Genomic DNA, 15,997 nt, shown 5'->3' on the forward strand with positions numbered 1-15,997 from the left:
TTATATCCCCTCCAGGCCAGAGAGGTCCCGCCCCTTCCTCCCTTAGCCCCGCCCCCGACCTTCTCAAATAAGGGCTCCAGCCGGGTCACCTGGCTGCCTCTGAGGTAGCTGGCCGGCCCGCCCTCATTTGCCCCGCCCGCGCTCGTCCGCGGCTCAGCTGTTGAGCGGGGCGGGGTGCAGGAGCGCGCGCAGTCTCTGCCGCGGCCGGCGCCGCGGCTGGGTGCTTGCTGGCGTCATCCCCTGGAGGCCCTGAAGGAAAAAAACAGGGCTGAAGCGCGGTCGCCACGCCGGCCGCCGGCAGGGCTGGCCACCCCGCTCTCATCTTCCCTCCCTCCAATGGTGAGTGGCACCCCCCCTGCATGGTCTGGTGGGGTGGTTTACGTCCCGGGCTGCGCGGGGAGGGGCTCGTCCCGGGACATCCTTACAAACACCACTGCTGTGGAGTAGACTGGGATGAAGCAGTGTAACTGGCCCAGCATCACCCAACAACGTTTTAGGCAGAGCGGGGATTCAAACCTATGTCTCCCAGATCCTGGTGGGGTACTCTAACCACTATACCACGCTAGTATGTACAGATACCAGTATGTGGATATGAGGGTTATTGCACAATTAAGAAAATAAGTCAATTCATGGGTTTCAGTTGATCAAACAGTTAAATCTGCATACATCTGCATTTGAGAAATGGTCTTTCCCCATTCACTCCAAAATACAACAGGAGCCCCTGTTATTTCTTACACAAAGAACGGCCGATCAGCACCTGCAACCCAGTTGGAGTGGTGAGAACCTGGGAAACGAATCGTCCAAAATCATAGATTAAATCAACATTTAAAAGCTGGAAGGAACAAGAGCAAATTGTCAAAAGCAACAAACCTGAATGATTATAAAATTAAGAGGAAAAAGCCCAGTTAAGGTACAACTCTTTTTTTCTCCTTTTATTAGACAGAGGATTTCTTTAAAATGCCATAACAAGTCACAGTGATTATAGATGGTTTACTGAAATGCAAATATACTGAAAGGAAATACCGTAACATGTTATGCTCCTGTTTTTTTAAATATGGTTTTACCCTGGTCCGCCAAACCATCTGTCTTTGAAGATTCAGATTTCAAAAGGATGCTCTGTCTTCTTAATCCAAAGGAAAGGTGTCTAATATTCCTGCAAAGAATCTGCCCGTATCAATGGCCTTCATTGATAATTATATTTATATATATATGTAGCTATAGGCAGGTAGATATATATATAAATATATATATATTTATATATATTTATATTCTTCTATGATTTTCTTTTTTTCTTACTCTATGCAAAGTCTCAATAAAGAGATCAGCCATTTTATTAAAAAAATTCTACAAAGAAGGTGACACATCAAAAAAAAGGTGGGGGAGGTGGAAATTTTTTTTAAAAGTCTTAAGAACGTTATTATGTCGTATCTTCTTGATTACATGTAAAAAGGGGGGATTAATAATCACTATGAAGGACCATTAAACGTTTTCTCTGATTGGGGGGGTTGGGTTTCAAGTGCAGAGCTGACCCGATTTCTCAGTTGCCGGGTTGCTTAAAGAAATGGAAAGGGGGGGAAGTGAGGGGGGGTATTTTTAAAATTTTGCCGGTGCCCCATCCCATCCCATCCTTCACACGATTCTCACGGCAGAGTTCCTGCACTCGCTGTGGTTCTCTTCTCTTCCTCTGGAACAGGGACGCACTTGGAATGTACGGAGTTTCGGTGGGCGCTCCACGTCACTCTCTCAGGCCAGCTTCAACGTGCTTACGGGGAAAGAAGGCATGGTGACCATAGTTACCGGGTTCAAGACCGTCTGCCCAACCAACTGTTGGTGATGGACCACTTGGGTTCCTAGGGCAGGTTTGGCCACGACCGCCGGCTGGCCGAGGCTGGTGGTTCCGTTCACTTGCTGGTGAGAGATGGTGTGAGCGATGTGGCTGACCACGGGCTGGCTGACCGCCACAGGCTGTGGGTAAATGGGGAGCTGCTGGCCCAGGTGGGCCACGTGGTTGAGGGTGGCCGGGTGCACAGTGATGTGGCCGATGGGCTGAGCCGTGGTGGGCAGCTGGACTGGGCTGGAGGTGGACGGTGCAATATGAGCAATGTGCTTGGGCTGGGGGCCCTGAATGACGTGGTTGACAGTCTGGATGACGGAGGCGTGGGTGGTGGCCGTGTGCGCAATAACAGTCGATTGCACCGTGGATGCGGCCACCAGGTGAGTCTGTGCGGGGACGATGGCCTGGGGCTGGACCAGTGCTTGAGGCTGGAGGGGGGGCTGCGTGTGGGGCGGGGTGTGCTTCTGGGGGAGAGGCAGCACCGACGGGTGGTAGGAAGCGGCGTTCGGAGGCAGAGGCTTCAAGAGCTCAGGGTGCTGGCAATGGGTGAGCTTCGGCAACGAATTCACCAGCCGGTCGTCTTCCATGTCCTCATCTATGTTGTCTTCGCCCTCTGGGGGAAGGGAAAGAACGGGAAGAGGAGGGACAAAGAAGGAGCAGGTCAGTGGAACAGAGATTTCACCAACAGACACCTCCAATCACGTCTCCTCCCTGCAAGCTGTTGTCTGGGCTGCAGCACCAAGTGAGGCTTCTCACACACGATGGGAGGCATCCTCATTAAAAAAAACACCACACACACAGAAAACCAGCATGCCAGAGACAAGGCTAGGCGCTTGTCCAAAATATGCTGGCTTTCTGCATGCAGGGGACCAAAAAGAGCCAAAAAAAGGCCCCGTGGATCAGACCCAAATTCTGCCAAGTGCAGCATCCTGCTTCTCACAGAAGCTCCAGCAAGACTCCCCAAACTGGACGTTTATGTAATTTATTCATTTAGAAAATGCACCAGAGACTGCTTGAGGCACAGAAAAACAATACCATAAAATCATGAAAACAGCATAATATTTGGAATAACTCACTGAAAACAAACCAGGGCATAAAACAACAACATTCAGCAGGTCAAAATAATCATCAAAGAACTGTTCTCATGCCAGAAGTAGGCCATAAAATCAGTTTAAAATAATGAAACCCCATCAGTTAAAAGTCTGGGGGGGGGGGGCCTACAGGAGAGCCGTGTATCAAGGGAATCCTTTCCTCTCCCCTGCCCAGCCCCCCATCCGTGGCTCAGGGGCACGCTGGGCACGGAGGTTCCATTTAATGCCAAGCAGGGCTACACTGGTCAGAACGTCAGGCTAGATCTGTGGAGACCAGATTTCAAATCCCAGCTTGCCATGAAAGTCACTGGTTGGCCTTGGAGCAATCTCTCTCCCGCAGCCTAAGCAACCTCAGAGGATTGTTGTAGAGGAAGGCTTGGATAAAAAGTACTAAAAATATAAATGAGTTTAGCCACCACCCTCTGAACGTGGGCCCCAAAACACCCAGTGAGTCAGGCCAGCATTAGTTTCTCAATCTTAGCTCTCGAGTCTGTGAAGTGGGATAACTGTGCCCTACCTCCTAAGGTTTAGTTGCACAGATAAAATTGTAATATTTTGACATCTAGCTTCATTGTTTAAAGCTCAATTTTTCTGAAAAGCAAGTTTTCTAGTCCTCAGAGTTGAATGGATAAGCTTGAAATTGTTCTGCAGCAACTTCACACATACTAAGACACACCCAGTATTTTCAAAACCCAAATAATTAAAACTAATGGGGTTTGGAGCCCAACTGCCTTCTCAGAAATCTGAGTCACAGCAGATGGGAGCAGAAGAAATAGCCTGAGAAAAGGGCAGATCTGAACATATGAAGCTGCCTGAAACCAAGTCAGACCTTCAGTCTCTCCAGATGAAGACTATCAACTCATGCCAGCAGCGGATTTCCAGGGTCTTGGGTCTTTCTCATCCCAAGACAGTTTTAGCTAGAGGTGCTGGGGACTGAACCTGGGACCATTTGTGCACACAAGAGATCTCTACCACTGAGATGCAGCACCACCCCACAGGAGAGTGGGGAGAGCTCCAGATATTCAGATTCTCTTGTCCAAAAATATTCATCCTGACACACAGGCAACAAAACAATGTGGAAAAATGGTATTCACCACTTCAGACTGTAGGCATGGAAGGTGGCACAGCATTTTAACGTTTCCCCATGCAGAAATCCCTTGGAGTAATAAAACTAGCCTAGGCTAGCCTGATCTCGTCAGATCTCAGAAGCTAAGCAGAGTCGGCTCTGGTTAGTATTTGGATGGGAGACTACCAAGGAATACCAGGGTTGCTGTGCAGAGGAAGGCACTGGCAAACCACCTCTGTTAGTCTCTTGCCATGAAAACCCCAAAAAAGGGGTCGCCATAAGTCGGCTGCGACTTGATGGCACTTTACACAATAAAACTAGCACATCAGGGAACAACTGCTCCAGCTGAGCCCTTCACGCATTGTGCTACCTTCATACTTCCAGGTAATTACAAGAAAAACAAGTAGGGGGCCGGCAAGGACTTGTGGGCAACATCACACTTCCGCCTCCTCTTTTGTTGTGCCTAGCCCCTCCCCCTTTCCTTCTCTTCCCACCCACCAGCCAACCTACATCTGCTCCCCTGTCTTCGGCTTTCCCCACTTCCCTCCCCCTGGCAATCTCTACTGAGGGAAACTACAGCCTAATTGCTTGGTGCCAGCCATCTAGCCACACCCAGGCGCATGGTAGGGGACCACAAGAACTTGCAGAGGGGAGCCTCATTCCCCCCTACGTCCCCTTCTACACACTATTCCCTCTTTCTCTCCTCCTGACAACCCCCATTTCCTCAACCCTTCTTTCCACCAACCAACCTACCTTTTATGTGTCCCTCCCATCTTCAGCTATATTCATTATTTATTGATTTCATCCATGCCTGCCTTTCCTCTCAATGGCGATGTAAAGCAGCTTACTTCATTCTCCTCCATTTTCTCCTCAGAACAACTGTGTGAGGTAAGTTAGACTAAGAGAACAAGACTGGCTCAAAGAGAGCTTCCACAGCAGAGTGGTGATGTGATCCTGGGTCTCAGAGATCCTAATCTGAAACCCTAACCACTACACCATACTCGCTTTCTTGGGGAGGTTGTGGTGGAACAACACCAGGCAGCCAGTGCTGGGTGAGTCATGCAAGTTCTGCGGCAAGGCTGGATCAGTCTTGGAGACTGCCTTTGCTTACAGAAACCAAGAATTGAAGGCTCCTGACACTGCAGGGTTGCCTAGCAATGACCACTGAGGGCATTTGTTTCTTAAACCTGCAGGTGCTGTTTCTATTATTTTAAGGGTTTTAACCTCCTCCCCAGTGCATTTTTTAAAATTGCAGTTTTTTCTGCAAACCTGGAGGATTTCTCGAGTTTGTAGAAAGATTAGTCTTGCCTGTTCATGTTCACGTATCCACAGATCTGGCCATACTGAGAATTAGATATACTGATGGTGATATGAACAGCGTAATTTCTCCCCTGCATCCTGAAGAGGTACGGCCCCATTTCCCTCTTCAGTACCTTCTTCCATGGCGAGTACAATCCTGGCCTAAGGGCCCAAGATAAAAACGCCACCCAGCCTGCAAGGAGGCAACACTATGGTTCGGAAAAGAGGGTGGTTTGATGCAAAACCACTTGTTGTGCATAAATGCTTTGTGTGCTTAAAAAGCACTGCGCATTTAGGGTTGCACTGAACAAGAGAAAAAGCACTACTCAGAGCACTCAGGCCACCCCCACAAAGGGGGTTCAAGAGTACCTGAAGCGGTCGAGGTGGACGCTTGGTCGTCCTCCGGCTGGACTGTCTGCCGGATGATGCGCTCGATCTCCATGATGTCCATCCACTGGCTCAGCTCGTGCTTCAGCTCCTCCAGCCGCTGCTGCGTGGCGATCTTCTCTCGGGCCAGGCGCTCCATCTCGTGCTCGTATTCCTTCTCTTTGCGCTTCAAGGTCTGGCAGGACAAAAAAAAGGACCGGTATGAGAAGAGGGGACACAAAGAATCTCATTCCACACACTTCCAACGAGCTGCCCTGAGACTCTTGCTCTACGTAGGGCTGCCCTGGAGACTGACCCGAAGGCTCCAGCTGGTACAGAATGCAGAGGTGAGGCTCCGGATGGGGGCCTTGCTCCAAGACCATATACAGCCAGTGCTCCGACAAACTGCACTGGCTCCAGCTGGAGTACTGAATCATGTTTACAGTGCTGGTTTTGACCTTTAAAGCCTTACGCGGCCTGGGACCCTTGCATCTTCAGGACCACCTCTCCTGGTACACCCCCTGAAGGGCATCACATTCTGTTGGTAATAACTTGTTGGTGGTCTCCGACTCTAGGAATGTGCAGCTGTCCTCTGGTGGAATGCTCTCCCTAGTGACATAAGGGCCCTGTAGGACTTGAAAAGAGTTCTGCAGGGCCTGTAAGATGGAGCTATTCCACCAGGCCTACCATTGAGGCCAGCTGCAGGTGAGATCAATGCCGGCCTCCTGGCTCTTCCCCCCTTACTTTTACAACTCTTGTTAGGGGGTGGTCTACGATTTGATTCTGGCATTTTTACTTCTGCAGCAGGTACTATCTTAATTGGTACACCATCTGCTTGAATAATTTTAATAATTTACATGATTGTTCTTATGCTTTTAGATGTTTTATTGTTTTGCATATATTTGTGATTTTACTGTTCGAATCAAATCTATTAATACGGTCAACTGACCAATCACATTCCAACACATCAAAATTTCCAGACTAAAGTGATTTTAGTGTTGTTATACTCGCCCTGAGCCTGGCCTTGGTTTGGGAAGGGCGGTTTAGAAATTCAATAAATAAATAAATATTACTTTTCATACATAATTGAAGCACTGCTTTCCATCCTTCCACAATGACAACACAAATCCCAATTTGTACCACCACCCCCAACCACAACAACACGAAATGGGCAAAAAGGACCGTTTCGTCCTGTGACACGGACAAATCAGGTGCAAGAGGGTGCATTCACTTGCAAGAGTCTAAAATGGTAGTTTCGAATGGTAAAGTCCAGACATAGGCTCACTCCAGGTTCAGCTCCGATCTGGGAGGAATTTGGAAGCATTTTACAAGAAAAAGTCATCCTGACAATACTATTATTAGCTGAGAGGAGGAGGGGAGAAATGCAGCCTTATGGGACAGTTCTCTTGTTGTGCTCCCTGGAGACGGCCTCTGGGCCACAACCTCCCTCTGCGCCGTTCTGCCTTGATTCAAACCATGGTATTTTTCTTGGCTACAACAACACTCCAATTGTGCATTTCCAATACCAAAACAAACTCTGGGTTTTCTTAGAAAAGTGAAGGATTTCGGAAGAGAATCCACAAACCAAAGGCAAAACTAGAAGGACAGACTGGGATGCCTTTGGGCACTGTGGGGCCCCAGCTCAAGGGATGGAAGGAGGGAATGACCACTGGGTTAGCAGCTAGAAGGACCCGATCGGACCTCCCCTGGCTTGTGATGCCACACTGTGCCCTTGCAGCTGTGGTCTGAGCAGAGACCCCACAGGCTGACGCTCATAAGGGATGAGGAAGAGAAAGGTGGCCGTAATGTTCCACGGCTGACTGGAAATTCCAACCTTAGGAGATGGAGAGTAAATCCTCGCGTTGTGGGGTCTGACAGCAAAGGAAATGCAGATGTGTTGACTGTGTCTGGTGTGCTGCCGTTCCTGCGTGTATGTGCACGCATACACAACTTCTGCACAAATCTGTCAAAATACTGCTGCCTACCAGAATGCAACCTCTGGGACACCAATGCAGCCTGCCATGGACTGGTGGACTCTTTGCAAACAGGGTGGAGGGTTGGGGTTCTAACTGTAAATCAATTCAGACTAGGACAAAAAAAAAGAACTGCCTTTTCCCCATAGATTCTAGTTTGGCTCACTGCCTTGAGACACCTGCTGCCCAGTATTTGCTGTGCTTAGTGCAACTACCATGTGGAGTAACCCAGTGGAAGGATCTGGGGGAGCCCCTTCAGCGCAAGCGGATGCCCTCAAAGGCAACCCAGGAGGGCAGTGGTGCTCGACATGGCTGCCAGCCTAACAAACGCTCCGCTCTCCAGTCAGAGGGGCAGGAAGATTTCCAGGCAAGAAGATCTTCCATGGGCACCATGCTAGTTCACCTTGAGATTCCACGCAATAACACAGAGACAGGGGTGGGCTTCCCAAGTTTATGCACCCATCCATGCCCAGGAAAAACCTATGCATGGCAACTGCCAGGGCACCCAGGCAGGAATGCCAGACAGGAATGCTAGCCTCTCCAGCCCCTCCTGGCTCTGTTTTCCTTTCCCTCCTCCTGCCAAGGAGGAAAAAATAAGCACGAGGCAAGGCTTTCATCACGTGCCAGGATCCACCCTCACCCAGCCGGGTCCCTCGTGACCCCGGGGTCAAAGGGTGCCTGTACACTTCTGCTGAGTCATGTGTTCCCATGGGGCCCTGGGGCTTGCGGGGGGGGGGGAGTGGGGCTGGTCACACAGGCTCTACCACAGCCCCTCCTCCTCCTGGGACCAAGGGCTGCCTCTTGCTTTCTGTGGCTTCCAACACCACATCTTGCACAAAGGGGAAGGAGAGAGAGGGCCTTTCCCTGCTTGGGGGCACCTTCACTGATAGGCAGGAGGAAGAAAGAGAGTGAAAGAAAAAGCCTGTCTCTCAGAGGCACAGGCACCGCCTGGAAAGTTCAACCTCCAGAGGCACGGCACTGCCTGGTCACACATCCAAAATGGGCACAGAGCCCATCCTGGCAAATGGCATCGATTTCTGTAAGCTTCCTCCTTCCGCTCTCAGCTGCGTCACAAAGCAACCTGTGAGAGAGCAGGGGTACAGTGGCTAAGATCACCTTTCCTGATGTTTGTGACATCCCCCCTTTTAAAGGAGAGTCAGCTTAATGTAGGGGACAAAGTGTAGAACTATATTATGTGAGACCCGTTCAAGCCCCTACTCTGCCATGAAGCTTAATGGGTAGCCTTGGCCCAGTCACATTCTCTCAGCCTAACCTACCTCCCAGGGTTGTTGTGAGGGTAAAATGGGGGGGGGGGGAGATCAATGTACAGCATTCCTTGAAAAAAGGTGGGATAAAATGTACTACTAATAAACAAACCTATTCTTCCATTCCCCACGCAATCTCAGTGCCAACACCTGGCCTGAAGCCATGTGAACACCACCTACTTTGTCATACCAGCCTTGTGGGCTGAGGTGGTAATAAGGCCAGACCTCTCACCCCATATCAAATATGATGCCCAGGGAGATGTCATAAGGGAAAGAACAGCCCACTCCTTCTGGGGTTTCCTTCTTCCTAGATCACACTGGGATGATGGGGAAGGTACACTGTCCTCACGCCTCAGAGGAAGATTCCCTGCCAGGCTCTCTTCCTGAGGATATTTAGTCTTCTACTTGCAAGAGGAGCCTAAATCCAGGCTCCCATTTCAGTTGGTCTCATCCCTTCCCCAGTGTTGCGAAATCCGGGTTGGGAAATTCCTGGAGATTTGGGGGTGGAGCCTGGGGAGGGCAGGGACCTCAATGGGGACATTTCCTCCAGGGGAACTGAGTTCTGGCATCTGGAGATCAGCTGCAATTCCAGGCGATCTCAGGCCCTCAAAGGTTCTCCAAAGGGACTCTCAGCAGCGCCTCCCCCCGCCCGGCCCTTCTACCCTCTGCATTCAAAGCATGCGTACTGCCCGCCCCCCCCCCGCCCAGCAATGGGCCGATCCTTGTTAAAGGAAGCATCGAGCATTTTTGCAGCTGCACGCACACACCCAAACAACGCCTGACGCGCACGGAGCACAGTCGGAATCAGACAGGAGGCCGCCTCTGACGCCCAGCCTCCTCAGGGCATTCTACAGGCCTCTGTCTGCCCACTGCTGGAAACAGGATGCTGGACTGTATGGACCTTTGATCTGATCCCACAGGGGTTTTCTTGAGTTCACAAAGAAACACAGAACAGAGATGCGCAAAACAATTCAGGCTGCCAGGGCAGACGTGCTCAGGTACCTGTGGCACAAAGAAGGAAGCTGAGCCCCAGGCACAAAGCGGAAAGGGGAGGGGTTTTTTATCGATGATCATCATGTTTCCTCCTCCATCCGAGGCAAAAAATTATGCCCAGGGAATCTGATACAGGAATTATAAAATTATGCTCAGTGCTGAGAAACAAACAAAGGACTTTCTCCTCCCTCTCACAAATAATAAAACTCAAAGGTTACCCAACCAAATTCACAAGCCAGGCCCGTCACTCTCTCTCCGCCAAACCTGCCTCACAGGTTTGCTTAAAGATAAAATGGAGAAGAGATGAGTGATGTAAGCTGTTTTGCACCCCCACTTTGTAGAAAGGTGGGGTATCTATGAAGTAATCAATATAGTTGAAGATGGGGGGGCAGATAAAAGGTAAGTTGGTGGGTGAGTGGGAAGGAGAGAAGGAAGCAGGGAAAGATGAGGATACGGGGGTACCAGGAGAAGGAAAAAGGGAGGGGCCGTGGCTCAGTGGTAGAGCATCTGCTTGGCATGCAGAAGGTCCCAGGTTCAATCCCCGGCATCTCCAGTTAAAGGGACCAGGCAAGGAGGTGATGTGAAAGACCCCTGCCTGAGACCCTGGAGAGCCGCTGCCAGTCAGAGTAGACAATACTGACTTTGATGGACCAAGGGTCTGATTCAGTATAAGGCAGCTTCATGTATTCATGTATATAAGTATTGTGGGGAAAGGGATACATGGGGAAATGAGGTGCCCCATACAAGTCCTTGCGGGTCTCCCCATGCAACTGGGCTGGACCAGCAGCTAGCACTGCGCAACTGGGCTGAGTTTTCCCAGGTCGAGACTGCCAGGGGGAGGGAAGGAGGGAAAGCTAAAGACAGCGGGCAGATAAAGGTAGATAGGTTGGTGGGTGAGAAAGAAGCAGGAAAGGGGGAGAAGGTATGGAGTTTTCAGGGAAGGGAGAGAGGAGAATAGTGGGAGGGAAATGAGATGCCCCCCCACAAGTCTGCAGGTCCTCCACTTGTGTGTACATACGTATGTGTGAGTGTGTGTATTTGAAAGCCCCACCATAATTAACTACAGCAACCTTACCAATGCATCAAAGAGACACTTTTTTTTTCAAAAAAACAAAGTGTTTGTTGTGCTTTTGGCATGGATATAAAGCACGACTGGACCATTTGGATGTTTCTACCTAGTTACTCACATAGACAGTCAGCCTGTGTCTGGGCTATACCCATTCAGACTGTTCAGGTAAGCAAATGTTGCTGCATGCTAATCAAAAACCCTACCTACGTAGGTAAGTGCCCTCAAGGCACAAATGACTTATGGTGACCCCTGCAAGGTGCAGCAGTAGAAACAAAAGTCCTGCAAGGAGAAAATTATCACGTTTTTGGTGTGCACACAAAGTTTGCAGATGAGGGAATATAAAGTCACATGAGTAGGACCCCATCTGCAGCCTGAAGTGGAACAGCTGGAGATTTAGATGCTTTATGATAATTCTATGCGTATACCCTGCTTTGATCCCCAATGGGGCACCCCACACAGCTTACAACATTGTTCTCTCCTCCTCCATTTATCCTCTCCACATCATCCCTGTGAAACTGAGAGAATAGCTGGCCCAAGGTCCCCTGGCAGGCTTCCATGGCCGGGAGGCAGGTTGAACCCGGGTTTCACAGATCCTAATCTAACACTCTAAACAGTCCCCCATGCTGCCTCAATTAGGACAAGTGCTTTCAGACCAGAAGGGCAGGAGCTAAACTGGGCCTCCTCCCCATTCATGCCACTGATGAAAAGTCAGCTGCCCCAACTCTGAGCAGCTGAGAGAGAGACAGAGGAGGAGCTTAGAGACAGCTGTAGCTGGCTGAAGGTAATTGCTGCGCTGTTGATTGCTGAGGGGTGGGGCTGACAGTATTTAAAAAGGGTCTGCTTGCCAGAGGCTGCCCTGAGCAGCTGGGAGAGAGACAGAGGAGGAGCGTAGAGACATGTCAGTGAAAGTTTTATTTTAAACTCACACAGATCGCTACTTACACAAAAACTCCAACCACCACCCCCGACAGAAAAGAGGAATAATCAAAATATTAATGGACTGTGCAAGACGGATCTGTGAACCACAATTTCTCAAGGAAGAAACTAATCATCTAAATCACGCACTGCTAGCAAACGGCTATTCCATAAATGAAATCAGAAGGGCCATTAAACAAAACAAAAACCAGAAAACTCAGGAAAAACAGTCTCCCATAGGAAAGGTATTATTGCCATTTATTAAAGGAGTCACTGATAGGATGGAGAAACTTTTGAAAAAACATAACCCACAAACAGTGTTTAAACCCACCAAGAAAATACAACAGATGCCTCGATCAGCAAAAGACAAAAGAGACCCCCTCACCTCTGCAGGAGTATATCGTATACCTTGCAGTTGTGGACAAGTTTACATCGGGACCACACAACTCAGCATACAAACAAGGATAAAAGAACATGAAAGATACTACAGACTTGGCCAACCAGAGAAATCAGCACTGGCTGAACATGGACTGACCCAAATAGGACACAGGGTCTTATTCCAAGACACTGAAAGACTGGACAATTCTACCAACTATTTTGTCAGGTTGCACAGAGAAGCCACTGAAATTCATAAACATCAGCACAACTTTAACAGAAAATAAGAGAATTTAAGAATGAATAAGGCTTGGCTTCCTGTCCTGAAAACCTCCAGACTAACAAAGACTACAGTCCACCATAGCCATGCGGATTAGCCTTGGATTCCACATGTTAACAGATCACTTCAGGATACAATGGTTCCACATTAACATACCACACCCTCATTAGCACATTATCTTGATTCTTACAGGACAATGATTTGCACATTACCTTTAATACTTTGCAGGACAATGACTCAGCTCAAACCCAACCCTCTTCTGACTATATATTACTCTTCCTACACACTTGACACTGAGAGACACTGTCCTTCAGTGTTACTCCTCTGAAGATGCCGGCCACAGCTGTGGGCGAAAAGTCAGGAAAGAAAATACCAAGACCACGGTTACACAGCCCGGATAACCTAAAAGAACCAATTTTATTTTAAAGTTTGTGTTTTTGTTTTCCTCAGTGGCTGGAGAGCAGTAGTTGAGATTGCTGTGTGTGAGTGAGTGCCTGTAGCCTGCTGGAGGGGGGTTTCTGACTGGTTCTCTTTGTTATTTTATCTAGCTGTAGCTGGCTGAAGGTAATTGCTGTGCTGTTGATTGCTGAGGGGTGGGGCTGAGAGTATGTAAATTGGGTTTGCTTGCCAAAAGGCGAGAGCACAAGGGCTCTTGGCCTGGAGGCCCTGTAATAATTTTTTTTTTTGGTGCGGAGTGTTTTACTTCTTTAAGGAGGGAGCCTTGAAAGAAGGTTTGTCAGGGAAACTATCAGAGTAGCCTAGGGAAGAAACTTCAGCAATGGATCACAGCACTGTGACTAGTGAGGGAGCTGAGGCAGTAACATGCAAGGTCTGTGGCATGTTTGTCTTTTTACCTGAGGGTAACATTAATTACACTTGCAGCAAGTGTAAGTTGGTAGCCCTGCTGAAGAAGATACAGGGTCTTGAGGCACGCTTGTCCACACTCAATTTTTTAAAGCAAGGTGAAGAGTTCATGGACAGAACTCATGAAGCTCTCTTTAGCGATCAACAGGAGCAGGAGAGTAAGGAATCTGAAGAAGTGGAGGTACAAGCAACACAGGAGGAGGATGCATGGAGGAATGTGGCCCACAGGAGTAGGAAAATCAGGACACATCAAGATCCTCTCTTGCACAGCAATCGGTTCCAGGATCTCCCAATAGATACTGATTCTGGACCACTGGAACAAGGGATATCCCCCCAAAGCGTGGAAGAAACTTCTCAGACTCCTGTGCATGAGAGGACTCCCTCAGTTTTTTTTTCGTGAGGGAAGTGGTGCTCAACATGGCATAAACAGAACATGTGATGAGGGAAGGGATTTGCAGCCTAGAATTGGCATTGGTGTAGTGCACAAACACCTGGTTTCTTTAAATGAAACAAAATCCTCTGGGCCAGATGAATTGCACCCAAGGGTACTCAAAGAACGTGCAGATGTAATTTCTGAACCTCTGTCCATTATTTCTGAAAAGTCTTGGCAAACAGGTGAGGTGCCAGAAGATTGGAGGCGGGCAAATGTTGTCCCTATCTTCAAGAAGGGGAAAAAGGAGGATTTGGGTAACTACCGACCCATCAGCTTGACTTCTATACCAGGAAAAGTGTTCAAACAAATCATCAAACAGGCAGTCCTTGAGCATTTAGAAAGGATGGATCTGATCACTAAGAGCCAGCATGGGTTTCTCAAGAATAGGTCATGTCAGACTAATCTTATCTCCTTTTTTGAGAAAGTTACTACCTTGCTGGATCAGGGGAATGCTGTAGTTATCGTTTATCTAGATTTCAGTAAGGCTTTTGATAAGGTTCCACATCGTATTCTAGTTGACAAATTGGGAAAATGTGGTTTAGATCCTATTATTGTTAGGTGGATCTGCAACTGGTTGACAGATCGTACCCAAAGAGTGCTAGTCAATGGTTCCTCATCCACTTGGAGAAAAGCGATTAGTGGAGTTCCTCAGGGATCTGTGCTGGGCCCTGTGGTGTTCAACATCTTTATAAATGATTGGCATGAAGGAATAGAGGGGATGCTTATTAAATTTGCAGATGATACTAAATTGGGAGGGGTAGCAAATACGGTAGAAGACAGAGCCAAGATGCAGGATGATCTTGACAGGCTGGAGAAGTGGGCTAGAACTAATAAAATGCACTTCAACACAGACAAAACAGAGTTTCACTTACCTGCAACTGTTGTTCTATGCAGTAACACATTGGGACTGCGCAGGTGCAGGCCAGCAACGGATAAGATTTGTCAGCTTCTAGCAAAATCGAAAGTGAGAGTGCTTCCCCTCCCCTCGGGGCATGCAGCCTTCCCACCCAGCGATCACATGACCCAGGGGGAGGGAGCACTCTCCCCTCCAGTTCTCCAACCTACCGCCACAGAACCAATAACCACATGATTGCGGAGAGGTCCCACAGCGGGGAAGGAGGGAGGGATGTGTTACTGTATAGAAGATCCACCAGATGAACAACAGTTACAGGTAAGTGAAACTCTGTTTTCATCTGCATGGCTTCTATGCAGTCCCACATTGGGAGAGTAGCAAGCTCGGTTCCCCGGATGGTGGGTGTGGGACAGTCACCGAAACCATGACTGCAAGACGGCACGTCCCACTACTGCCTCTCTAGAAGAATCCACGTCGACCGCATAGTGCTTCATGATGTCGCCGCTCGACAGATGTCTCGGAGGTCAATTTTAGACGAACAGGCGACGGAGGCAGCGTAAGCCCTTATGGAGTGTGCCTTGATCGTATCTGGGCAATCCACATGTGCTCTCTCATAAGACAGTCTAATGGCTGAGGCAATCCACCTGGACAGGGTCTGCTGGGAAGCTCGGTGCCCCCTACGGCAGCCACTACAGCAATAACATATTAATGTTTTCCCTGCAAACAAGGTTCTTTGTAATAGAGCCCCCTCCGTATTGAAGGAAGAAGGGGTCGGCAATGACATGGGTAAGACGAGACCTTGTGTGGGGAAGAAAGCTTGGGTTTCAACACCACTTGAGCAGCGTGAAACTTAGTAAACGGTGAGGAATGGCAAGAGCCGCTAAATCTCTGACATGACTGGCCGAGGCGATTGTGACCAGACAGGCAGTCTCAAGGACAGCAAAGAGAGGCCACCTGTGGCCAAAGGCTCAAACGGTGTTTCATGAGTTGGGACAACATGAAGGGAAAGCCCCACTGAGGAACAGGTGGAGATACCCGGGGATAGATGTTGATTATGTCCCCGTACAAAAACTTCTGTGAGTCTGGGTGTGAAAAAAACACAGAGAGTCCAACTCAGCGTGAAGGGCCGAACAGTAGTTGAGGGATTGGACAGTCCAGCATCGTTAAACATACGAGGTAGTCAAAAATTGACGACAGGAGAGAAGCAGCTCTGGACAAACCATTGTCAGCAGCCCACAGGGAAAAACGTTTCTGCTCAGCATCAAGAAAAACGTCTTGTGGACAACTTAATGGGGTGCAGCGGCAACAGGGCCACACTATC

At 48.9% G+C, this 15,997-nt stretch overlaps 1 protein-coding gene across 1 annotated transcript in view; it reads right to left on the reverse strand.

The window, feature by feature from the left end:
• Positions 1-1,676: 1,676 nt before the first annotated feature.
• MNT (MAX network transcriptional repressor) overlaps positions 1,677-15,997 on the reverse strand; it is a 72,468-nt gene continuing 58,147 nt past the window's right edge. The window contains exons 5-6 of the mRNA XM_056865044.1: positions 5,660-5,852; positions 1,677-2,447 (exon numbers count right to left, since the gene is read on the reverse strand). Of these exons, the coding sequence (XP_056721022.1) occupies positions 1,744-2,447; positions 5,660-5,852 (897 nt within the window). The 3' untranslated portion in view covers positions 1,677-1,743. The remainder of the gene's footprint in view (positions 2,448-5,659; positions 5,853-15,997) is intronic.

The sequence above is a fragment of the Euleptes europaea genome, chromosome 19 (assembly GCF_029931775.1).
Source record: "Euleptes europaea isolate rEulEur1 chromosome 19, rEulEur1.hap1, whole genome shotgun sequence".
In the NCBI taxonomy this organism is placed as follows: domain Eukaryota; kingdom Metazoa; phylum Chordata; class Lepidosauria; order Squamata; family Sphaerodactylidae; genus Euleptes; species Euleptes europaea.